We start from the raw sequence: 19,355 nt of genomic DNA on the forward strand, positions 1-19,355 counted from the left end.
GGTGTGGAGGGCTATAGTGGTCAAGGCAGAGCAGAAGCTTGGTATTATTGGACCTCACCCCTTATAAAGGGAAGAAAAGGAGTAGAGAGAGGTAGTAAGTATTGTGTAAAATGCAAGCCAGCATGAGCATGGTTGGAGTTGTCTGACATCGAGTGAAGTTGTAAATCAAAAAGGTTAAAAAACACCAAAAAGTAATAATAAATACATACCTGAGATATTAGTTTTGAAACAGTCATTGCACTATAGATGCTGCCTTGGTTTGGGTATTAATATTCTTTTCACTTGTGGATGTGAAATGTCCCATAGTACTTTTCAAAAAGAGAAGGCCATTGTGTTCTAAATTCCAATGCGTACTTCAGATGGGAAGGTTGGGAAGGCAGCGTGTTTATTAACACAAAGTTGATTGGCATTAGCACCTCTTCTTTTGTCTCATGAAGAATAGTGTCTATAATGGGGACCAAGCCAAAAAGACCATTTCTTTGTGACAGCAACCATGAAACCTTGAACATCCCAGAATTGGTGGCATCATGGAAATTCAATTCAGACCCGAGCCAAGTCATAGCAGAGACTTCAGAAATGCTATGTGCTGCTTGTTTGCTTGAAGTTGAGCACTTAGAGGGTAGAGCAGAGGTGCACTCCAGAGTTGGCATCCCTTGGGTTGGAGGAAATTTCTCATTAATCGCCCCCACTGAAGTGTGGAGAGAAAAGCGACGTCAAAAAATGACTTCACCAGTGCACAGCGTTTTTCCAGGAAGTTGCATCACTTCGCACAAGATCAGCGGCTGCGTTTGAAGTGGTCTGTTGGCAAGCTGGTGTATTTGACCGTGTGCGTGTGTGTATATGTGTGCACGCGCATGTGAACACGCGGCAATTCATGTACGTTACCACTCTTACACGAGCGTTAGATTATACGAAAAAAAGAAAAGGGCCACAACTAGCTTATTCAGTGAGTTTCTACATTATTGAATGCCTGTTCTCCACTACGTGATCTGCACTAGTTATTGCAAGTCTGCGATAAAGCATTTTCTCTTTTCTCCAAAACACCTCCTTTTGGTTAATGTTTTTGTCGACACCTTTGAGTGGAGGCAAAGGATCCTAAGCATATGTGAAAAAAATGTCCATAAGCCCAGCAAATAAATCCAAATGACACAGACTTGGTGGGCAAGGCAGTCAGGGGAACACCTTGTTTATTGCATGGAGCGGTTACATGCCAAGAAGCATCCAGAAACCACATGGCTGTTCCTCCTCCCTCTGGGTCTGCAGAGAACTGTAACGGTAGGTCTTCATTAATCTAACAAGGCAGAGAGTGAAATATATTTTCGTTTATTACTTAAAATTGCAATATTCATTATGCTACAAATGTGTCGATATATAAACTGTCCGATGAAACATCCACGCTGGTAACGAGCCCCTGTGTGCAGTTATCAAAATCACAGGCAGTTTGAAATTCAAGGTTGTGTTGCCAAACCTCCACGCGGTGTTATCTTGAATCGTATCATTTCATTACAAGTTTACTTATATGGTATTGGGTAACTAACTTTATTTAAACCGTTAGTCAATCACGCGTCTGCTAATTGAATTACGGACAGGCTTTTGTGGACACACCTTTAGGGACAGGTCATGCCGCATACTTGCGGTGTCTGTACATCATCGTAAAGCACTTGGGTCTTTATAGTTACAGTTAAAAACTTTTCTTCTGTACTCATCATCATTAAAATATCTACATACTATCATTTCATATAAATCTTCATGGAGATGAAATCGGATTTGAACCGTTGGGGTGGAAAACAACCAATTTATCAGGTTCTTTTGGTCATGAGTTAGCTTCGTTTTGGTAATGAACACTTCCTTCTCCTCATTCCTGCCCACATCTGTTGACTGTTTGAGGCTGCACGTGCCAGTTTCAATGCACAAAAGGTTACTGGAGTGTCAATGTCAGCAAACAGGTTGTGTTGAAGATTCCTGGAAAGAACCACAAAGTCCACATGTTTATCAGTGCTTCGAAGGCTTTTGTGGAGACAGTGGCTTGATGGTGATGTGGTCCCTTGTGCTTCACAGCATCAAGTTTAAAATCCTGGGCACTGCTACTGGTGTTTGTCTTGTAACTTAGCTCAGGTCTGACTGTAACACATCAGAAGTATTTCACTAAGATGCGACTCTCTTTTTATTTCTCCAGTTCAGCTATGCTGAACCACCACATTTCCTTCCACCCTCATTCGTGCAATACTTTAGAACTCTTTACCGCATCCAACCATTCTCTCAAATTTACAACAAACTTACTTCCACTCACAGCCATCACTTTCCCATATTCCATATACCTATTGGCAACGATCTTTCACCAATGTCTTTACTGTTTTCTCAGTCTTCACTGTTGGAATCATGATGGTCACCTCAAGACAAATAATTAATAGCTATTGGATTTGAAAAAAAAAAAAAAGTCGTTCAAATGAGAGCACTTGTGTTCTTGGAAGAGAAGATTTCATATCATTTCTTGCATATTATCATTCCGTATCCTGGTGGTTCAAGCGACCTCCGCTTGCTTCCGACTTGCTTCAGAGGTGAAGTCACAGCTCGGTGGTGAGTGGTGGACATGGAGGTCTTCGCACGCTTTTCTGTCCAGTCCTGTCATTAACCTTCCTGCAGAGGGAATGGAGAGACAGTGAGCACAACAAAACCTCAGACACAAACATACAGGTTGGTTTTGTGGCAGGGCTCGAGAATGTTAGAAAATTACTTGTACATGCTGTTGTAGTTTTCTTCGGCTCAAAGTAACTTTTCAACCCCAATAGTGTGTGTACGAGCACACTTTATCCCTTACAAAAGTAAGAAAAAAAAGTCACTTTGTGAAGCCATGACAGAGGAAGCAATAATTGATTGTACAGTGTGCAGCCATTAACCTGGATTGTTGTGTTATGAAGGCCAATCCATCCTGGAGAACGATTTCGTTTCTCTTGTTGAAAACATTGCATAGCAAAACATCTCTAAGTGTACTACACACACACACACACACACACACACACACACACACACACACACACACACACACACACACACACACACACACACACACACACACACACACACACACACACACACACACACACACCTCTTTTTTTTGGATACCAAGTCGGGGCTCATGGAAGAGCTAATACACAGAAACATATAACAAGACAGGAGACAAGACGGGTAGGAGAGAGAAGCACAAAATAGTGGGGAACAAATACAATAGGATATCTGTGGAAAGGAGAGGGATGGGGTGGGGGACACGGGCAAAACAAGATGGCACTACAGGGACTTTCAAGGAAGGAAAACAGGGAATTTGAAGGAGGTGGGTTTGGGGGGATTAAAGGGGGTTGAAAAGATCAATATTTTGGATGGGGGAAGATATGAGATGGGGGTGAACAGCTGTTTTGAAGACCTGGAGGGAGGAGTGGGATTGAAGAGAGTGTGGGAGTTTGTTCCAGAGGTGGGAAAAAAGAGGAATGAAAGAGTGAAGGTGAGCAGTAATTCGCGATTTTGACAATTTCACCAGAAGTGGTTTTTTTGGTGGACTTTGAGCACCCTGAGAAAATATAGGGGAGGGGACAGATCACAGACAGAGCAAGAGGGGGGTGGCAAGGCTGGAGAGGAGACGGTAGAAGACAGAAATACCACTGACCTGTCACTGGTGAGAGAGTGAGAGACTCAAAAACTCAGCTTTAATGCAGGAGATACCACTGATCCTGAAAGACTTGGTTTCCACAGTGTGAAGTAGAGCTACATGTGAGGCAGGAGCACCACTCCAGAAGGGGGAGCAGTACTCCATCAGACTGTAGATGAAAGTTTTGTAAATTGTTCGAAGCTCAGGTGTGCCAAGGAAGGATTTTGCATAACGCAGGCTGCCCAGTCGGCGACTGGCTCTGGAGGCCAGCTTGGAGATGTGGCTTTCCCAGGAAATATCGTGGCAGATAGTGAGACCCAAAAGCTTGAATGAAAGGACTTCTTCAAGGGGATTGTTGAGAAAGAAGATGGAGTGGGGGGGGTGGGTTCCAGCTGGTCCTTTTGGAGAGACATGGTGAGGGTGTGAGATTTATCAGGAATGAAAGACATATCCCAAGTGTTTGACCAACTTGTGATGTTAATTCACGTCTGCATAGTGAAGAGGGATGAAAGATGGTACGGCAGAGGGTGGAGTCATTAGCAAAGAGATAAAGAGGATTTTCCAGAGAGTCAGAGATCATTGATGATAACCAGAAGAAGCACAAGGCCAAGAACGCTGCCTTGAGGAACTCCAGTCTTGACGGGAAGAGGAGATGAGAGAACTCCATTAAGAGCCACGTGTTGACTATGATAGGAGAGGAAGTCCACGAGCTGTGAGTGGAGATTGCCTTGGATACCATATGAAGAGAGTTTGGTGAGCAGTGCGGGATGCCAGATTGTATAGAAAACTTGTGATATGACTAGGGAGATGGCTCTGATCTCACATTTTGGCATTTAGTAGCTCCATCCATTGTTGGGAAAGCAGAAGTAGCATGTCCAGGGCTGAGTGGTCTGGTCTAAATCCAAATCGATGGTCGGAAATCAAGCCATTGGAGAAGAGGAAGGAATTTATGTCGGAACTGTACCTAACAATATCACACACACAAAAACACACACACACTCACACACACAAACACACAAATAAATAAATAATAAAAAACAAGCACACAAACACACACCCCCAAACAAAAACAAATACATACACACCCCCAAACAAAAACAAACTCACAAACATACACTGATACACTCACTCACAAACACAAAAACAAACAAAAACACACACACTCCATTGGTTCTGCTAAAGCAGTTAATTTTGCTTGTGGGTACAATGTCGGTTCAAGCCCCGGGCACAACGGATCATACGAAATTTTGACATGTTAGACCCATAAAATATTTGTTGTAGCCAGATCTTGCAACATGCCCGAAATCTATTTCGAGTGGTCACAAGGGCTACGACACATTAAAGATAGTTTGGCGATGGGGACGCGACAGAAAAAAAGACATGTCGTGGGTGTGTCGCAAGTCAGTCGTGCGACAGTCGTGGGACCATCGTGAGTTGTCGGATATTGTCGGGGGGCTGTTTTTCACGTGATCAGGTCGTGTGTCACTCGTGGGATGCTCGCGCATCCGTCTCCCGACTATATAACGCAAGACTGTCGTAGGACAGACTCACGACAGCCACAAGACATAGATACCACAAAAAATCGTCGAGCAAAAAAGGTGCATGTCCAATTTTGCCTCACGACGGCAAGTCGATGCCACGATGCTCAAATTTCGTAGGACTGTCTTGCGACGACCCCTGATGACCCACAATTTGCCCAAATTTTCTGTCGTGTCGTGGAACAAATGCGTCGTGGGATCGTTGTGACCGTGGGTTAAGTTTCCACTCTGATGCAGAATACTCAACTGAGGGTGTAGGAATTTGCAGTTTATCCAATGCAAAACTCCAGCATGGCAGTTAATAGCTGGGTTGAGATTTCAACTCAGGCTAGACAGCTTAGAGGTGTGTGTATACTTCAAGGCTACCACTCCTCCATCCACTCCACCATCCCCCCCCCCCATCATCCCCTTTTCACCCACACATTTGTTGAAGTTTGTCACAAACTGACACTTGCATTCCCATGATGTTCAGTCAGTCAATCAGTCAGTCAGTGGTTGATCGGCAAATACGAAATTTGTTTATTGGATCTATTAATTTTATTTCCATCGTCATATTCATCATGTTTCAGCTCAGGGTGTGGCCTGCCTAGAATTCCCAACTGAACACTAGGTAAGCTCAAATGCTCGGATCCCTGGTAAAAAAGTGGTGATTTCTCTATTGACTACTCATGTCTTTGTGCTAAATGTTATTTATGTACAAGCTATTCATTAAGCCTTATGCTCAAGTGCTCAAGAGAATGAAAAAGGGTGCTCAATAGAACGATAAAGAGTGCTCAATAAAACGAAAAAGGGTACTCAATAGAACGAAAAAGGGTGCTCAATAGAACGAAAAAGGGTACTCAATAGAACGATAAAGGGTGCTCAACAGAACGAAAAAGGGTGCTCAAGAGAATGAAAAAGGGTGCTCAATAGAACGATAAAGAGTGCTCAATAGAACGAAAAAGGGTACTCAATAGAACGAAAAATGGTACTCAATAGAACGAAAAAGGGTACTCAAGAGAATAAAAAAGGGTGCTCAATAGAACGATAAAGAGTGCTCAATAGAACGAAAAAGGGTGCTCAAGAGAACGAAAAAGGACACTCAATAGAACGATAAAGAGTGCTCAATAGGACGAAAAAGGGTACTCAATAGAACGAAAAAAGGGTACTCAATAGAATGAAAAAGGATGCTCAAAAGAATGAAAAAGAATGCTCAATAGAACGAAAAAGGGTGCTCACGAGAATGAAAAAGGATGCTCAATAGAATGAAAAATGATGCTCAATAGAACGAAAAAGGGTACTCAATAGAACGAAAAATGATGCTCGATAGAACGAAAAAGGGTGCGCAATAGAACGAAAAAGGGTGGTCAATAGAATGAAAAAGGATGCTGAATAGAATGAAAAAGGGTGCTCAATAGAACGAAAAAGGATGCTGAATAGAACGAAAAAGGGTGCTCAATAGAACGATAAAGAGTGCTCAATAGAACGATAAAAGGTGCTCAATCGAACGAAAAAGGGTGCTGAATAGAACGAAAAAAGGTACTCAAGAGAATAAAAAAGGGTGCTCAATAGAACGATAAAGAGTGCTCAATAGAACGAAAAAGGGTGCTCAATAGAATGAAAAAGGATGCTCAATGAAATGAAAAAGGATGCTCAATAGAATGAAAAATGATGCTCAATAGAACGAAAAAGGATGCTGAATAGAATGAAAAAGGGTGCTCAATAGAACGAAAAATGATGCTCAATAGAACGATAAAGGGTGCTCAATAGAATGAAAAAGGGTGCTCTATAGAATGAAAAAGGGTACTCAATAGAACGAAAAAGAGTGCTCAATAGAACGATAAAGGGTGCTCAACAGAACGAAAAAGGGTGCTCAAGAGAACGATAAAGGGTGCTCAACAGAACGAAAAAGGGTGCTCAAGAGAATGAAAAAGGGTGCTCAATAGAACGATAAAGAGTGCTCAATAGAACGAAAAAGGGTACTCAATAGAACGAAAAAGGGTACTCAAGAGAACGAAAAAGGGTGCTCAATAGAACGATAAAGAGTGCTCAATAGAACGAAAAAGGGTACTCAATAGAACGAAAAAGGGTGCTCAATAGAATGAAAAAGGATGCTCAATAGAACGATGAAGGGTGCTCAATAGAACGAAAAAGGGTGCTCAACAGAACGAAAAAGGGTGCTCACGAGAATGAAAAAGGATGCTCAATGGAACGAAAAAGGGTGCTCAATAGAACAATAAAGGGTGCTCAATAGAACGAAAAATGATGCTCAATAGAACGATAAAGGGTGCTCAATAGAATGAAAAGGGTGCTCTATAGAATGAAAAAGGGTACTCAATAGAACGAAAAAGGGTACTCAATAGAACGATAAAGGGTCCTCAATAGAACGATAAAGGGTGCTCAATAGAACGAAAAATGATGCTCAATAGAACGACAAAGGGTGCTCAATAGAACGAAAAAGGATGCTGAATAGAACGAAAAAGGGTGCTCAATAGAACGATAAAGAGTGCTCAATAGAACGATAAAGGGTGCTCAACAGAACGAAAAAGGGTGCTCAAGAGAATGAAAAAGGGTGCTCAATAGAATGATAAAGAGTGCTCAATAGAACGAAAAAGGGTACTCAAGAGAATAAAAAAGGGTGCTCAATAGAACGATAAAGAGTGCTCAATAGAACGAAAAAGGGTGCTCAAGAGAACGAAAAAGGGTGCTCAATAGAACGATAAAGAGTGCTCAATAGAACGAAAAAGGGTACTCAATAGAACGAAAAAGGGTACTCAATAGAACGAAAAAGGGTGCTCAATAGAATGAAAAAGGATGCTCAATAGAACGATAAAGGGTGCTCAATAGAACGAAAAAGGGTGCTCAGCTGAACGAAAAAGGGTGCTCACGAGGATGAAAAAGGATGCTCAATAGAACGAAAAAGGGTGCTCAATAGAACGAAAAAGGGTGGTCAATAGAATGAAAAAGGATGCTGAATAGAACGAAAAAGGGTGCTCAATAGAACGATAAAGAGTGCTCAATAGAACGATAAAGGGTGCTCAACAGAACGAAAAAGGGTGCTCAAGAGAATGAAAAAGGGTGCTCAATAGAACGATAAAGAGTGCTCAATAGAACGAAAAAGGGTACTCAATAGAACAAAAACGGGTACTCAAGAGAATAAAAAAGGGTGCTCAATTGAACGATAAAGAGTGCTCAATAGAACGAAAAAGGGTCCTCAAGAGAACGAAAAAGGGTGCTCAATAGAACGATAAAGAGTGCTCAATAGAACGAAAAAGGGTACTCAATAGAACGAAAAAGGGTACTCAATAGAACGAAAAAGGGTGCTCAATAGAATGAAAAAGGATGCTCAATAGAACGATAAAGGGTGCTCAATAGAACGAAAAAGGGTGCTCAACTGAACGAAAAAGGGTGCTCACGAGAATGAAAAAGGATGCTCAATAGAACGATAAAGGGTACTCAATAGAACAAAAAATCATGCTCAATAGAACGAAAAAGGGTGCTCAATTGAACGAAAAAGGGTGGTCAATAGAATGAAAAAGGATGCTGAATAGAACGAAAAAGGGTGCTCAATAGAACGAAAAAGGATGCTGAATAGAACGAAAAAGGGTGCTCAATAGAACGATAAAGAGTGCTCAATAGAACGATAAAGGGTGCTCAATAGAACGAAAAAGGGTGCTCAATAGAACGAAAAAGGGTGCTCAATAGAATGAAAAAGGGTGCTCAATAGAACGAAAAGGGTGCTCAATAGAAGGAAAAAGGGGGCTCAATAGAATAAAAAAGGATGCTCAATAGAACGAAAAAGGGTGCTCAATAGAACGATAAAGAGTACTCAATGGAACGAAAAATGATGCTCAATAGAATGAAAAAGGATGCTCAATAGAATGATAAAGGGTGCTCAACAGAACGAAAAAGGGTGCTCAAGAGAATGAAAAAGGGTGCTCAATAGAATGATAAAGAGTGCTCAATAAAACGAAAAAGGGTACTCAATAGAACGAAAAAGGGTGCTCAATAGAACGAAAAAGGGTACTCAATAGAACGATAAAGGGTGCTCAATAGAACGATAAAGGGTGCTCAATAGAACGAAAAAGGGTACTCAATAGAATGAAAAAGGGTGCTCAATAGAATGATAAAGGGTGCTCAACAGAACAAAAAAGGGTGCTCAAGAGAATGAAAAAGGGTGCTCAATAGAACGATAAAGAGTGCTCAATAGAACGAAAAAGGGTACTCAATAGAACGAAAAAGGGTACTCAAGAGAATAAAAAAGGGTGCTCAATAGAACGATAAAGAGTGCTCAATAGAACGAAAAAGGGTGCTCAAGAGAACGAAAAAGGATACTCAATAGAACGATAAAGAGTGCTCAATAGGACGAAAAAGGGTACTCAATAGAACGAAAAAAGGGTACTCAATAGAATGAAAAAGGATGCTCAAAAGAATGAAAAAGAATGCTCAATAGAACGAAAAAGGGTGCTCACGAGAATGAAAAAGGATGCTCAATAGAATGAAAAATGATGCTCAATAGAACGAAAAAGGGTACTCAATAGAACGAAAAATGATGCTCGATAGAATGAAAAAGGGTGCGCAATAGAACGAAAAAGGGTGGTCAATAGAATGAAAAAGGATGCTGAATAGAACGAAAAAGGGTGCTCAATAGAACGAAAAAGGATGCTGAATAGAACGAAAAAGGGTGCTCAATAGAACGATAAAGAGTGCTCAATAGAACGATAAAGGGTGCTCAATCGAACGAAAAAGGGTGCTCAATAGAACGAAAAAAGGTACTCAAGAGAATAAAAAGGGTGCTCAATAGAACGATAAAGGGTGCTCAATAGAACGATAAAGGGTGCTCAATAGAACGAAAAAGGGTACTCAATAGAATGAAAAAGGGTGCTCAATAGAATGATAAAGGGTGCTCAACAGAACGAAAAAGGGTGCTCAATAGAATGAAAAAGGATGCTCAATGGAATGAAAAAGGATGCTCAATAGAATGAAAAATGATGCTCAATAGAACGAAAAAGGATGCTGAATAGAATGAAAAAGGGTGCTCAATAGAACGAAAAATGATGCTCAATAGAACGATAAAGGGTGCTCAATAGAACGAAAAAGGATGCTGAATAGAATGAAAAAGGGTGCTCAATAGAACGAAAAATGATGCTCAATAGAACGATAAAGGGTGCTCAATAGAATGAAAAAGGGTGCTCTATAGAATGAAAAAGGGTACTCAATAGAACGAAAAAGAGTGCTCAATAGAACGATAAAGGGTGCTCAACAGAACGAAAAAGGGTGCTCAAGAGAATGAAAAAGGGTGCTCAATAGAACGATAAAGAGTGCTCAATAGAACGAAAAAGGGTACTCAATAGAACGAAAAAGGGTGCTCAATAGAACGATAAAGAGTGCTCAATAGAACGAAAAAGGGTACTCGATAGAACGAAAAAGGGTACTCAATAGAACGAAAAAGGGTGCTCAATAGAATGAAAAAGGATGCTCAATAGAACGATAAAGGGTGCTCAATAGAACGAAAAAGGGTGCTCAACAGAACGAAAAAGGGTGCTCACGAGAATGAAAAAGGATGCTCAATGGAACGAAAAAGGGTGCTCAATAGAACGATAAAGGGTGCTCAATAGAACGAAAAATGATGCTCAATAGAACGATAAAGGGTGCTCAATAGAATGAAAAGGGTGCTCTATAGAATGAAAAAGGGTACTCAATAGAACGAAAAAGGGTACTCAATAGAACGATAAAGGGTCCTCAATAGAACGATAAAGGGTGCTCAATAGAACGAAAAATGATGCTCAATAGAACGACAAAGGGTGCTCAATAGAACGAAAAAGGATGCTGAATAGAACGAAAAAGGGTGCTCAATAGAACGATAAAGAGTGCTCAATAGAACGACAAAGGGTGCTCAACAGAACGAAAAAGGGTGCTCAAGAGAATGAAAAAGGGTGCTCATTAGAACGATAAAGAGTGCTCAATAGAACGAAAAAGGGTACTCAATAGAACGAAAAAGGGTACTCAAGAGAATAAAAAAGGGTGCTCAATAGAACGATAAAGAGTGCTCAATAGAACGAAAAAGGGTGCTCAAGAGAACGAAAAAGGGTGCTCAATAGAACGATAAAGAGTGCTCAATAGAACGAAAAAGGGTACTCAATAGAACGAAAAAGGGTACTCAATAGAACGAAAAAGGGTGCTCAATAGAATGAAAAAGGATGCTCAATAGAACGATAAAGGGTGCTCAATAGAACGAAAAAGGGTGCTCAACTGAACGAAAAAGGGTGCTCACGAGAATGAAAAAGGATGCTCAATAGAACGAAAAAGGGTGCTCAATAGAACGAAAAAGGGTGGTCAATAGAATGAAAAAGGGTCCTCAAGAGAACGAAAAAGGGTGCTCAATAGAACGATAAAGAGTGCTCAATAGAACGAAAAAGGGTACTCAATAGAACGAAAAAGGGTACTCAATAGAACGAAAAAGGGTGCTCAATAGAATGAAAAAGGATGCTCAATAGAATGATAAAGGGTGCTCAATAGAACGAAAAAGGGTGCTCAACTGAATGAAAAAGGGTGCTCACGAGAATGAAAAAGGATGCTCAATAGAACGATAAAGGGTACTCAATAGAACGATAAAGGGTACTCAATAGAACGAAAAATCATGCTCAATAGAACGAAAAAGGGTGCTCAATTGAACGAAAAAGGGTGGTCAATAGAATGAAAAAGGATGCTGAATAGAACGAAAAAGGGTGCTCAATAGAACGAAAAAGGATGCTGAATAGAACGAAAAAGGGTGCTCAATAGAACGATAAAGAGTGCTCAATAGAACAATAAAGGGTGCTCAATAGAACGAAAAAGGGTGCTCAATAGAACGAAAAAGGGTGCTCAATAGAATGAAAAAGGGTGCTCAATAGAACGAAAAGGGTGCTCAATAGAAGGAAAAAGGGTGCTCAATAGAATAAAAAAGGATGCTCAATAGAACGAAAAAGGGTGCTCAATAGAACGATAAAGAGTACTCAATGGAACGAAAAATGATGCTCAATAGAATGAAAAAGGGTGCTCAATAGAATGAAAAAGGGTGGTCAATAGAATGAAAAAGGATGCTGAATAGAATGAAAAAGGGTGCTCAATAGAACGATAAAGAGTGCTCAATAGAACGAAAAAGGATGCTGAATAGAATGAAAAAGGGTGCTCAATAGAACGATAAAGAGTGCTCAATAGAACGATAAAGGGTGCTCAATAGAACGATAAAGGGTGTTCAATAGAACGAAAAAGGGTGCTCAATAGAACGAAAAAGGGTGCTCAATAGAACGATAAAGAGTGCTCAATAGAATGAAAAAGGGTGCTCAATAGAACGAAAAAGGGTGCTCAATAGAATGGAAAAGGATGCTCAATAGAACGAAAAAGGGTGCTCAATAGAACGATAAAGGGTACTCAATAGAACGAAAAAGGGTGCTCAATAGAATGGAAAAGGATGCTCAATAGAACGAAAAAGGGTGCTCAATAGAACGAAAAAGGGTGCTCAATAGAACGATAAAGGGTGCTCAATAGAACGAAAAAGGGTGCTCAATAGAACGATAAAGGGTACTCAATAGAATGAAAAATGATGCTCAATAGAACAAAAAAGGGTGCTCAATAAAATGAAAAAGGGTGGTCAATAGAATGAAAAAGGGTACTCAACAGAACGAAAAAGGGTACTCAACAGAACGAAAAAGGATGCTGAATAGAACGAAAAAGGATGCTCAATAGAATGAAAAAGGGTGCTCAATAGAACGATAAAGAGTGCTCAATAGAACGAAAAAGGATGCTGAATGGAATGAAAAAGGGTGCTCAATAGAATGAAAAAGGGTGCTCAATAGAACGATAAAGGGTGCTCAATAGAATGAAAAAGGGTACTCAACAGAACGAAAAATGATGCTCAATAGAACGATAAAGGATGCTCAATAGAACGAAAAATGATGCTCAATAGAAGGAAAAAGGGTGCTCAATAGAACGAAAAATGATGCTCAATAGAATGAAAAAGGGTGCTCAACAGAACGATAAAGGGTGCTCAACAGAACGATAAAGGGTGCTCAATGGAATGAAAAAGGGTGCTCAATAGAATGAAAAAGGGTACTTAACAGAACGAAAAATGATGCTCAATAGAACGAAAAAGGGTGCTCAATAGAACGAAAAAGGATGCTAAATAGAACGAAAAAGGGTGCTCAATAGAACGATAAAGGGTGCTCAATAGAACGATAAAGGGTGCTCAATAGAACGAAAAAGGGTGCTCAATAGAACGAAAAAGGGTGCTCAATAGAACGATAAAGGATACTCAAAATAATGATAAAGAAAAAAAAAAAAGCATACTTAATATGATGAAAAGGGATACCTGATATGAGAAGGGATATTCAATATAACAAAAATAAGATGCTCAATTGAACAAAAAAGGATACTCGATTTTACGAAAAAGGATACACGATTTTACGAAAAAGGACACTCAATGTAACTAATAAGGATGCTCAATAGAATGAAAACGGACACTCGAAACAATGACAAAGAAAAAACAGGATACTCGATATCATGAAAAGGATACTTAATATGATAAAAAGGGATACTTGATATGAGAAAGGATATTCAATATAACAAAAAAGGATACTCAATGTCAGCTAAAAAAACCCACATAAGTAATGGCTATTACTCTTCAAAATATTGTTGCATCAGAGGGGTCCATCAACAGAGTCGCTCTGAGCAGGACGTCTTCCAAAAGGAAAGCAGGAAAATGGGAAAATGTCCCTTTACAATTACGTAAAATGGTTTATTAAAGCTTTATGGGAAGGAGAGATGAGATGGTAATCTATCTATCTATATATTACTAAAACTCTCATCTGGTATATATGTATGTATGTATTATGTTCCTGAAATACAGCCAAAACGGTACATGATATCGCACAATTTTTAGTGCTCATGAATCGCCTGCGGTGTGCAGTATCATTATTTAAAAAATCAATTCCCTACTCAGTAAAGTACTCTTCGGGAGAATTTGATCAATGCAAACAACCTCAGCGGTATAGTTCGCTGGAGCTATCTTTTTTTTTTTCTTGAAATGATTTTTTTCATCAACCGCTGTCACAACAGGAACCCAATGGGTTCACGGATAATCTAGTATATTATTAAAACTCTTATCTTGTAGATATGTATGTATGTAAGTATGTATGTATGTTCCCGAAATACAGCCAAAACGGTCCATGATAGCACAAAATTTTAGGGCCACTTTACTCACCATTCGCCTGCGGTGTGCAGTATCAAGTTTTGTTTAAATCGGGCAACGAAAAAATTATTAAAAAATCAATTCCTGATTCAGTCAAGTACTCTTCGAGAGTATTTGATCAATGCAAACAACCTCAGCGGTATGGTTCACTGGAGCTGTTATGAGAGGTGATTAGCTCTGGAGCTAATCTAAGCTACGCGGTCACAAGGTCCCTGCTATTCTTACCACAATATAGCTATGGAACCCCCTCCTCTCACCCCTCCCATAACAATAGTTTGGCTTGTTGAATAAAGTCTTGGCAGGGTGAAAAAAACTTTTTGGTTCCTTTGGCATAGCAAGAAAGGCAAAATAGTGGAGAACCCTGATGGATTGTTTGACATGGCCTTCCACCTTTTCATTAGTTCTGTTTACCCCATTTTTCATATGGCCAAGAGGCACAACCATAAATGTGGTGAACAAAATGAAGTTCCCGGAGGGCCATGTCAGATGCATGTTGCTCCATTCTAAACTGTGGATGCCCTAAGAATGTGCGACTCACCCAGGACCGTCTGAGGGCCTGCTTGGCGTGGCAGAACCAACCCAGGATGCCACCTGTTCAGAAGGGTGTTGAGGCCTCATGTTCGTCTCCAGCAGCAGAAGGTCTCGTAGCTGATGATTCAGGAAATAAGAAAAGGAGTCTGAATGAAATGAACAGTAAATCGCTTTTCAAAATAAGGTATTTGCCCAATAAGGGAGATAGAACAGTGAACTTTCAATCCAACATGCTATAATAGTTCAGCAAGAGGAGGCAGTCAACTGCCTTCTCACTAGGATGTAAATCTATAAGTACATCAATGATGATAAACTAATGGCTCACAAGTAGATAAATGAATATATAAAATTAAGAATGAGTGAGCAGTACGAGCTCTTTATTTATTGTGTGTGACGTAATATATCATAGAGATCGTGACATCGTAGACGTAGTGACCAACCTACCATATTATTACTATCAACTTTTGTTAAGTTCAAGAACACTACAGCACTAAGCTAGTAAACTTGTGATTCATGAACTGCATTTAATTAAGTCTTATCAGAACAGTAGGTACAGTTTATAACATCACCAAAAAAGGTAAGTTAAAAAATGTTGGTTTTTCATAATGAGGCCATCTTCAAAAGACTGAATATTTATATCAGTGAGTAAGTGCTTAAAAGATCTTTCTATATTTGATCAAGTGGATTGTGAAAGAGCTTTATATATTTGATGATGTGGATTGTGCTTGCATTCTGAATTCTGCATTGCATTCTGTGAAATCAAGATTTCATGATCAGTATGAACTCTTTATTTAACATGTCGTTGCTAATTAAAGCACAGAACTTGCAGTCTCTGCAAGGATGGCATAAGAGAATACAGAAAAGAAGAAAACGGTTGATTTATCTGCCATGAAAGATGAAAAGGTGTCTACGTTTCGGGCTTTACCCACTGTTGAAACAAAAGGGCTTTATTTTCTTGCCATCCACACAATCACAGTCTGCTCGTTCTGTGCTCAAATTAGTTAGTTAGTTAGTTAGTTACCCCCACCCCCGTTTTGGGGCATTGGGCAGTAAATAGTCTCTATTGAATCCAGTTCCAAACTGGCTCTTTCACTCCGCTCTAGGTGATTACCCTCTCATTTAAGTCTTCATTTGAAGTACTCCTCCAATTTTTTTTGGCTTCTCTTTCTTTCCCCCCACCAGGTGGAAAACATTCAATAGCGACTCCAGCAGGTCACCTCTTGAGTAGCCATAGGACATGATCTGCCAACCGCAGACGTCTCTCTATCACAATATCACTCAGGCGTTGTTGTTCACTTTGTGACAGCACATCCTCATTGGTGACATGGCCCATGTTCTTGTGGAGACATCGCTGGTGAAAGACATCCAGCCACTGTCACATCTATTGCCCTCTTCCATGTTTCACCACCATAGATTGCCATTGATACCATGATGCTCATGTAGAAACAAAGCTTCATGGGTGTGATGATGGTGGTGGTCGTCCATACTTTATATTGGTGCAGGAAGACCAAGGCTGCTTTACCTATTCTGGAGCATAGTCAAACTCAGCATCACCACCATCCTTGGAGACGTTACTTCCTAGATAGGTGAAATGGTTGACATCTTCAACAATATGATGCCCGATGGTGATGGGCGGCCCTTGATGTTGGTTGATTGACTTGGTCCTCTCATAGCTGATGGTTTTCTCATAGCTGCTGCGTGGCCCAATGTTTTTTCTACATACCTCCAGATTTGTGGTCATCTCCTGAACCTGAACCGTCTCTTCGGCCAGGAGTACAACGTCAACTATAAAGTCCAGATCCATCAGACATTGTTGTTCCATGGTATGCCAAACTGTGGATCAACCATCACCTTCTTCATGATTACATCAATGACCAGGAGAAACAAGAAGGTTGACAGGATGCAACCTTGACAGACTCCTGTGATGATGTCGAAGGGGACAGTCGTGCCTTAGTTCATCCTGACACAGCAGCTAGAGTTGTGGAAGAGGGCACCAAAGATGTTACTGTACCGCTTGGGGATGCCATGATAGTGAATGATGTTCCAGAGAGATTACCAGTGGATGTTGTCAAAAGCCTTCATGAAATCGACAATGTTGACAACAAGGAGCTTCTGGCATCCCAGACTCTGCTCGATGATGTTCCCGAGCATGAAGATCTGCTCACTGTATGACTTACTCCTGAGGCCAGCCTGATCCTTTCAAAAGGCAGTCAACTTAAGCTTTCAAGCCATGAAGAAGTACTGTACTGTGCAGAAAACCTTAACAGGTACTGACAACAATGTGATTCCTCTCCAATTGTTGCAGTCACTGAGATTACCCTTTTTCAGAAGTTTGATGATGACTCCCTTTGTCCAGTCATCTGGGAGATCCTCAGCTGTCCAGATTTTGTTGAAGAGGTCAGTGGGTTTTGCTGCATGGATGTTCTTCAGCAGTTCTGCAGGAATATTGTCAAGTTCTGGGACATTGTTGTTCTTCAAGATTCTTGACTGCTCTTGTGACCTCTATCATGCTAATTTCAACCATGTTGATACCCAGCGGAGGAGGGATCTCTTCCTCATTACCTCCACCACCAAAGGTGGAAGTAGGTTATGTTTTTACCCTTGTCTGTCTGTTCGTTTGTCTGTTTGTTACTTGGTGAAAACTTTTTTTCGCCAAGTATGTTAGTCGGTAGCATTTGTTTGTTTTTCTGTCTGTCTGTCAGACAATTTTTGGCCACTGCTTTCAAGCAATTGTCTTTTTTTTTGAAAAAAACATTTTTTGGTCTGAATGTCTGAAATTATTTGGGTATGTAGGTGACCGGCCAAGTGCAGCAACGCATCATTTTGGTGAAGATCTGCACCCGCATCCAGATATGAGAATTATTTAAAATTTAAGTGACTGTTCACCCACAATGTATAGTACCGAACTGAAAACAATGTATAGTACAATATCTCAAAAAGTTGTGCATGAGTTATGATAAACCTATGTAGATGAGTTGGCTAGGTGACAAGAACAAGCCGCTTCGATTTTGGTTGAGGTCCGGATTAAGATCCAACCTATCAGTGGGATACAAAATGTAAACTGTTCAGTCTGGCGGAGGTAAGCGCTCTACCGAGTGCCGTTCTATTTCGCCAAGTGTCACTCTATGAGTGATATTGGGTAGTCAATGTAGTCTACCCTTATTATCAGTATTTCCGTCGATATGTTTGTCTGTCTGTCTGTCTGTCTGTCTGTCTGTCTGTCTGTATGTATGTCTATTCGGTCCAGTGCTCCGTTAATACAATGGCGATTTCGATGAAACTTGGTTGGTAGGTTCATACCATGACCTAGTTGTGTGCAAATGAGAACCGTTGCTATGGACCCATCCATTGCCTAGCAATGGACCTTTGAAATTTTCAAGAAAATCTCAAAAATTTATTTTTTCGAAAATCAAAAATCTGGCCACGAGCGACTGTGGGCAGTACATTCAGCCATATTGTCAAAAATTTCCAGCCGGATCCTATGAAAACTGTTGGAGAAGATAGACTTTGAATGAACCCTGGTCGAAAACAATAAAAAAACGAAGTTCGTTATATCTCAGAGACGATGAGTCAGATATACATGAAACTGGTATGGTAGGTTCATGGTATGTCCTAGTTATGTGTGAGAAAGAACCGTGTCTATGGACGCTTTTGTTGGCTTGTAACGGCTGAAAAACGACTAAATTCGACTTGATCGACTACCCATGTCCGCCAACCGGCTTGTTTCATTTCTTTGTCTGTTTGTTACTTGGGAAAATTGAATATTTTTCAAGGATATTGGTTGGTTGCATTGTTTATTGTGTCAGTTTGTTTATTACATGCAAAATCGAAGACTTGTAAGTATATTAGTTTGTCGACTTTGTTATTGGGAAAAAAAAATTGCCAAGTATGTTGATCTGTTCCATTAGTTTGTCTGTTACTTGTCAAAAAAATTTTTTTTGGACAAGTATGTTGATCACTTCCGTTTGTTTGTCTTTAATTGTTTAATGTTTGTCTGCTCACCTTTGATCGCTGACAGGTCACAATTTTAAACAAATCTTCATGAAAATTCACAAAATGGTGGAAAAAAAAAAAAAATTCACACAAAATTTCTAAAATCCTCAATTTTCATCCGATTGACTTTAAAAAATTTGAAAAGGACTTGCATATCAGGTCACTGAATTCAACCACCAACTATTTTTTTGTGTCAACATAGGCTGGAATTTCTAAAATTGGCAATTTTTATCCAATTGACTTGAAATTTGAAGAGGATTTACACATCAGGTCACTGAATACAACCACCTATTATTTTTGAGGTCAGCATAGGCCAAATTTCTAAAATCCTCAATTGTTGGGGAGTGGGGGTGATACATGCACCTCGGGGGTTTCCTTCCTTTGGTGCATGTATGTTGTTCGTAGTGCTGGACTCAGTGCGTTCTCTGACGACTGCAATCCAAGC

At 40.2% G+C, this 19,355-nt stretch overlaps 1 protein-coding gene across 4 annotated transcripts in view; it reads right to left on the minus strand.

Moving 5' to 3' along the window:
- Positions 1–1,154: 1,154 nt before the first annotated feature.
- Positions 1,155–19,355, minus strand: part of LOC147030356 (band 4.1-like protein 5) — a 124,097-nt gene continuing 105,896 nt past the window's right edge. For 3 of the 4 annotated variants that reach the window (XM_085874307.1, XM_085874308.1, XM_085874309.1), the window contains 2 exons: positions 14,925–15,034; positions 1,155–2,637 (listed from right to left, as the gene is read on the minus strand). In XM_085874307.1, the coding sequence (XP_085730433.1) occupies positions 2,565–2,637; positions 14,925–15,034 (183 nt within the window). In that variant the 3' untranslated portion in view covers positions 1,155–2,564. Of the gene's footprint in view, positions 2,638–14,924; positions 15,064–19,355 lie in introns of those variants that run through there. The other variant, XM_085874310.1, reaches the window with a different exon arrangement.

The sequence above is a fragment of the Eptatretus burgeri genome, chromosome 3 (assembly GCF_056783735.1).
Source record: "Eptatretus burgeri isolate ZD-2024b chromosome 3, Ebu_testis_v1, whole genome shotgun sequence".
Lineage (NCBI taxonomy): Eukaryota > Metazoa > Chordata > Myxini > Myxiniformes > Myxinidae > Eptatretus > Eptatretus burgeri.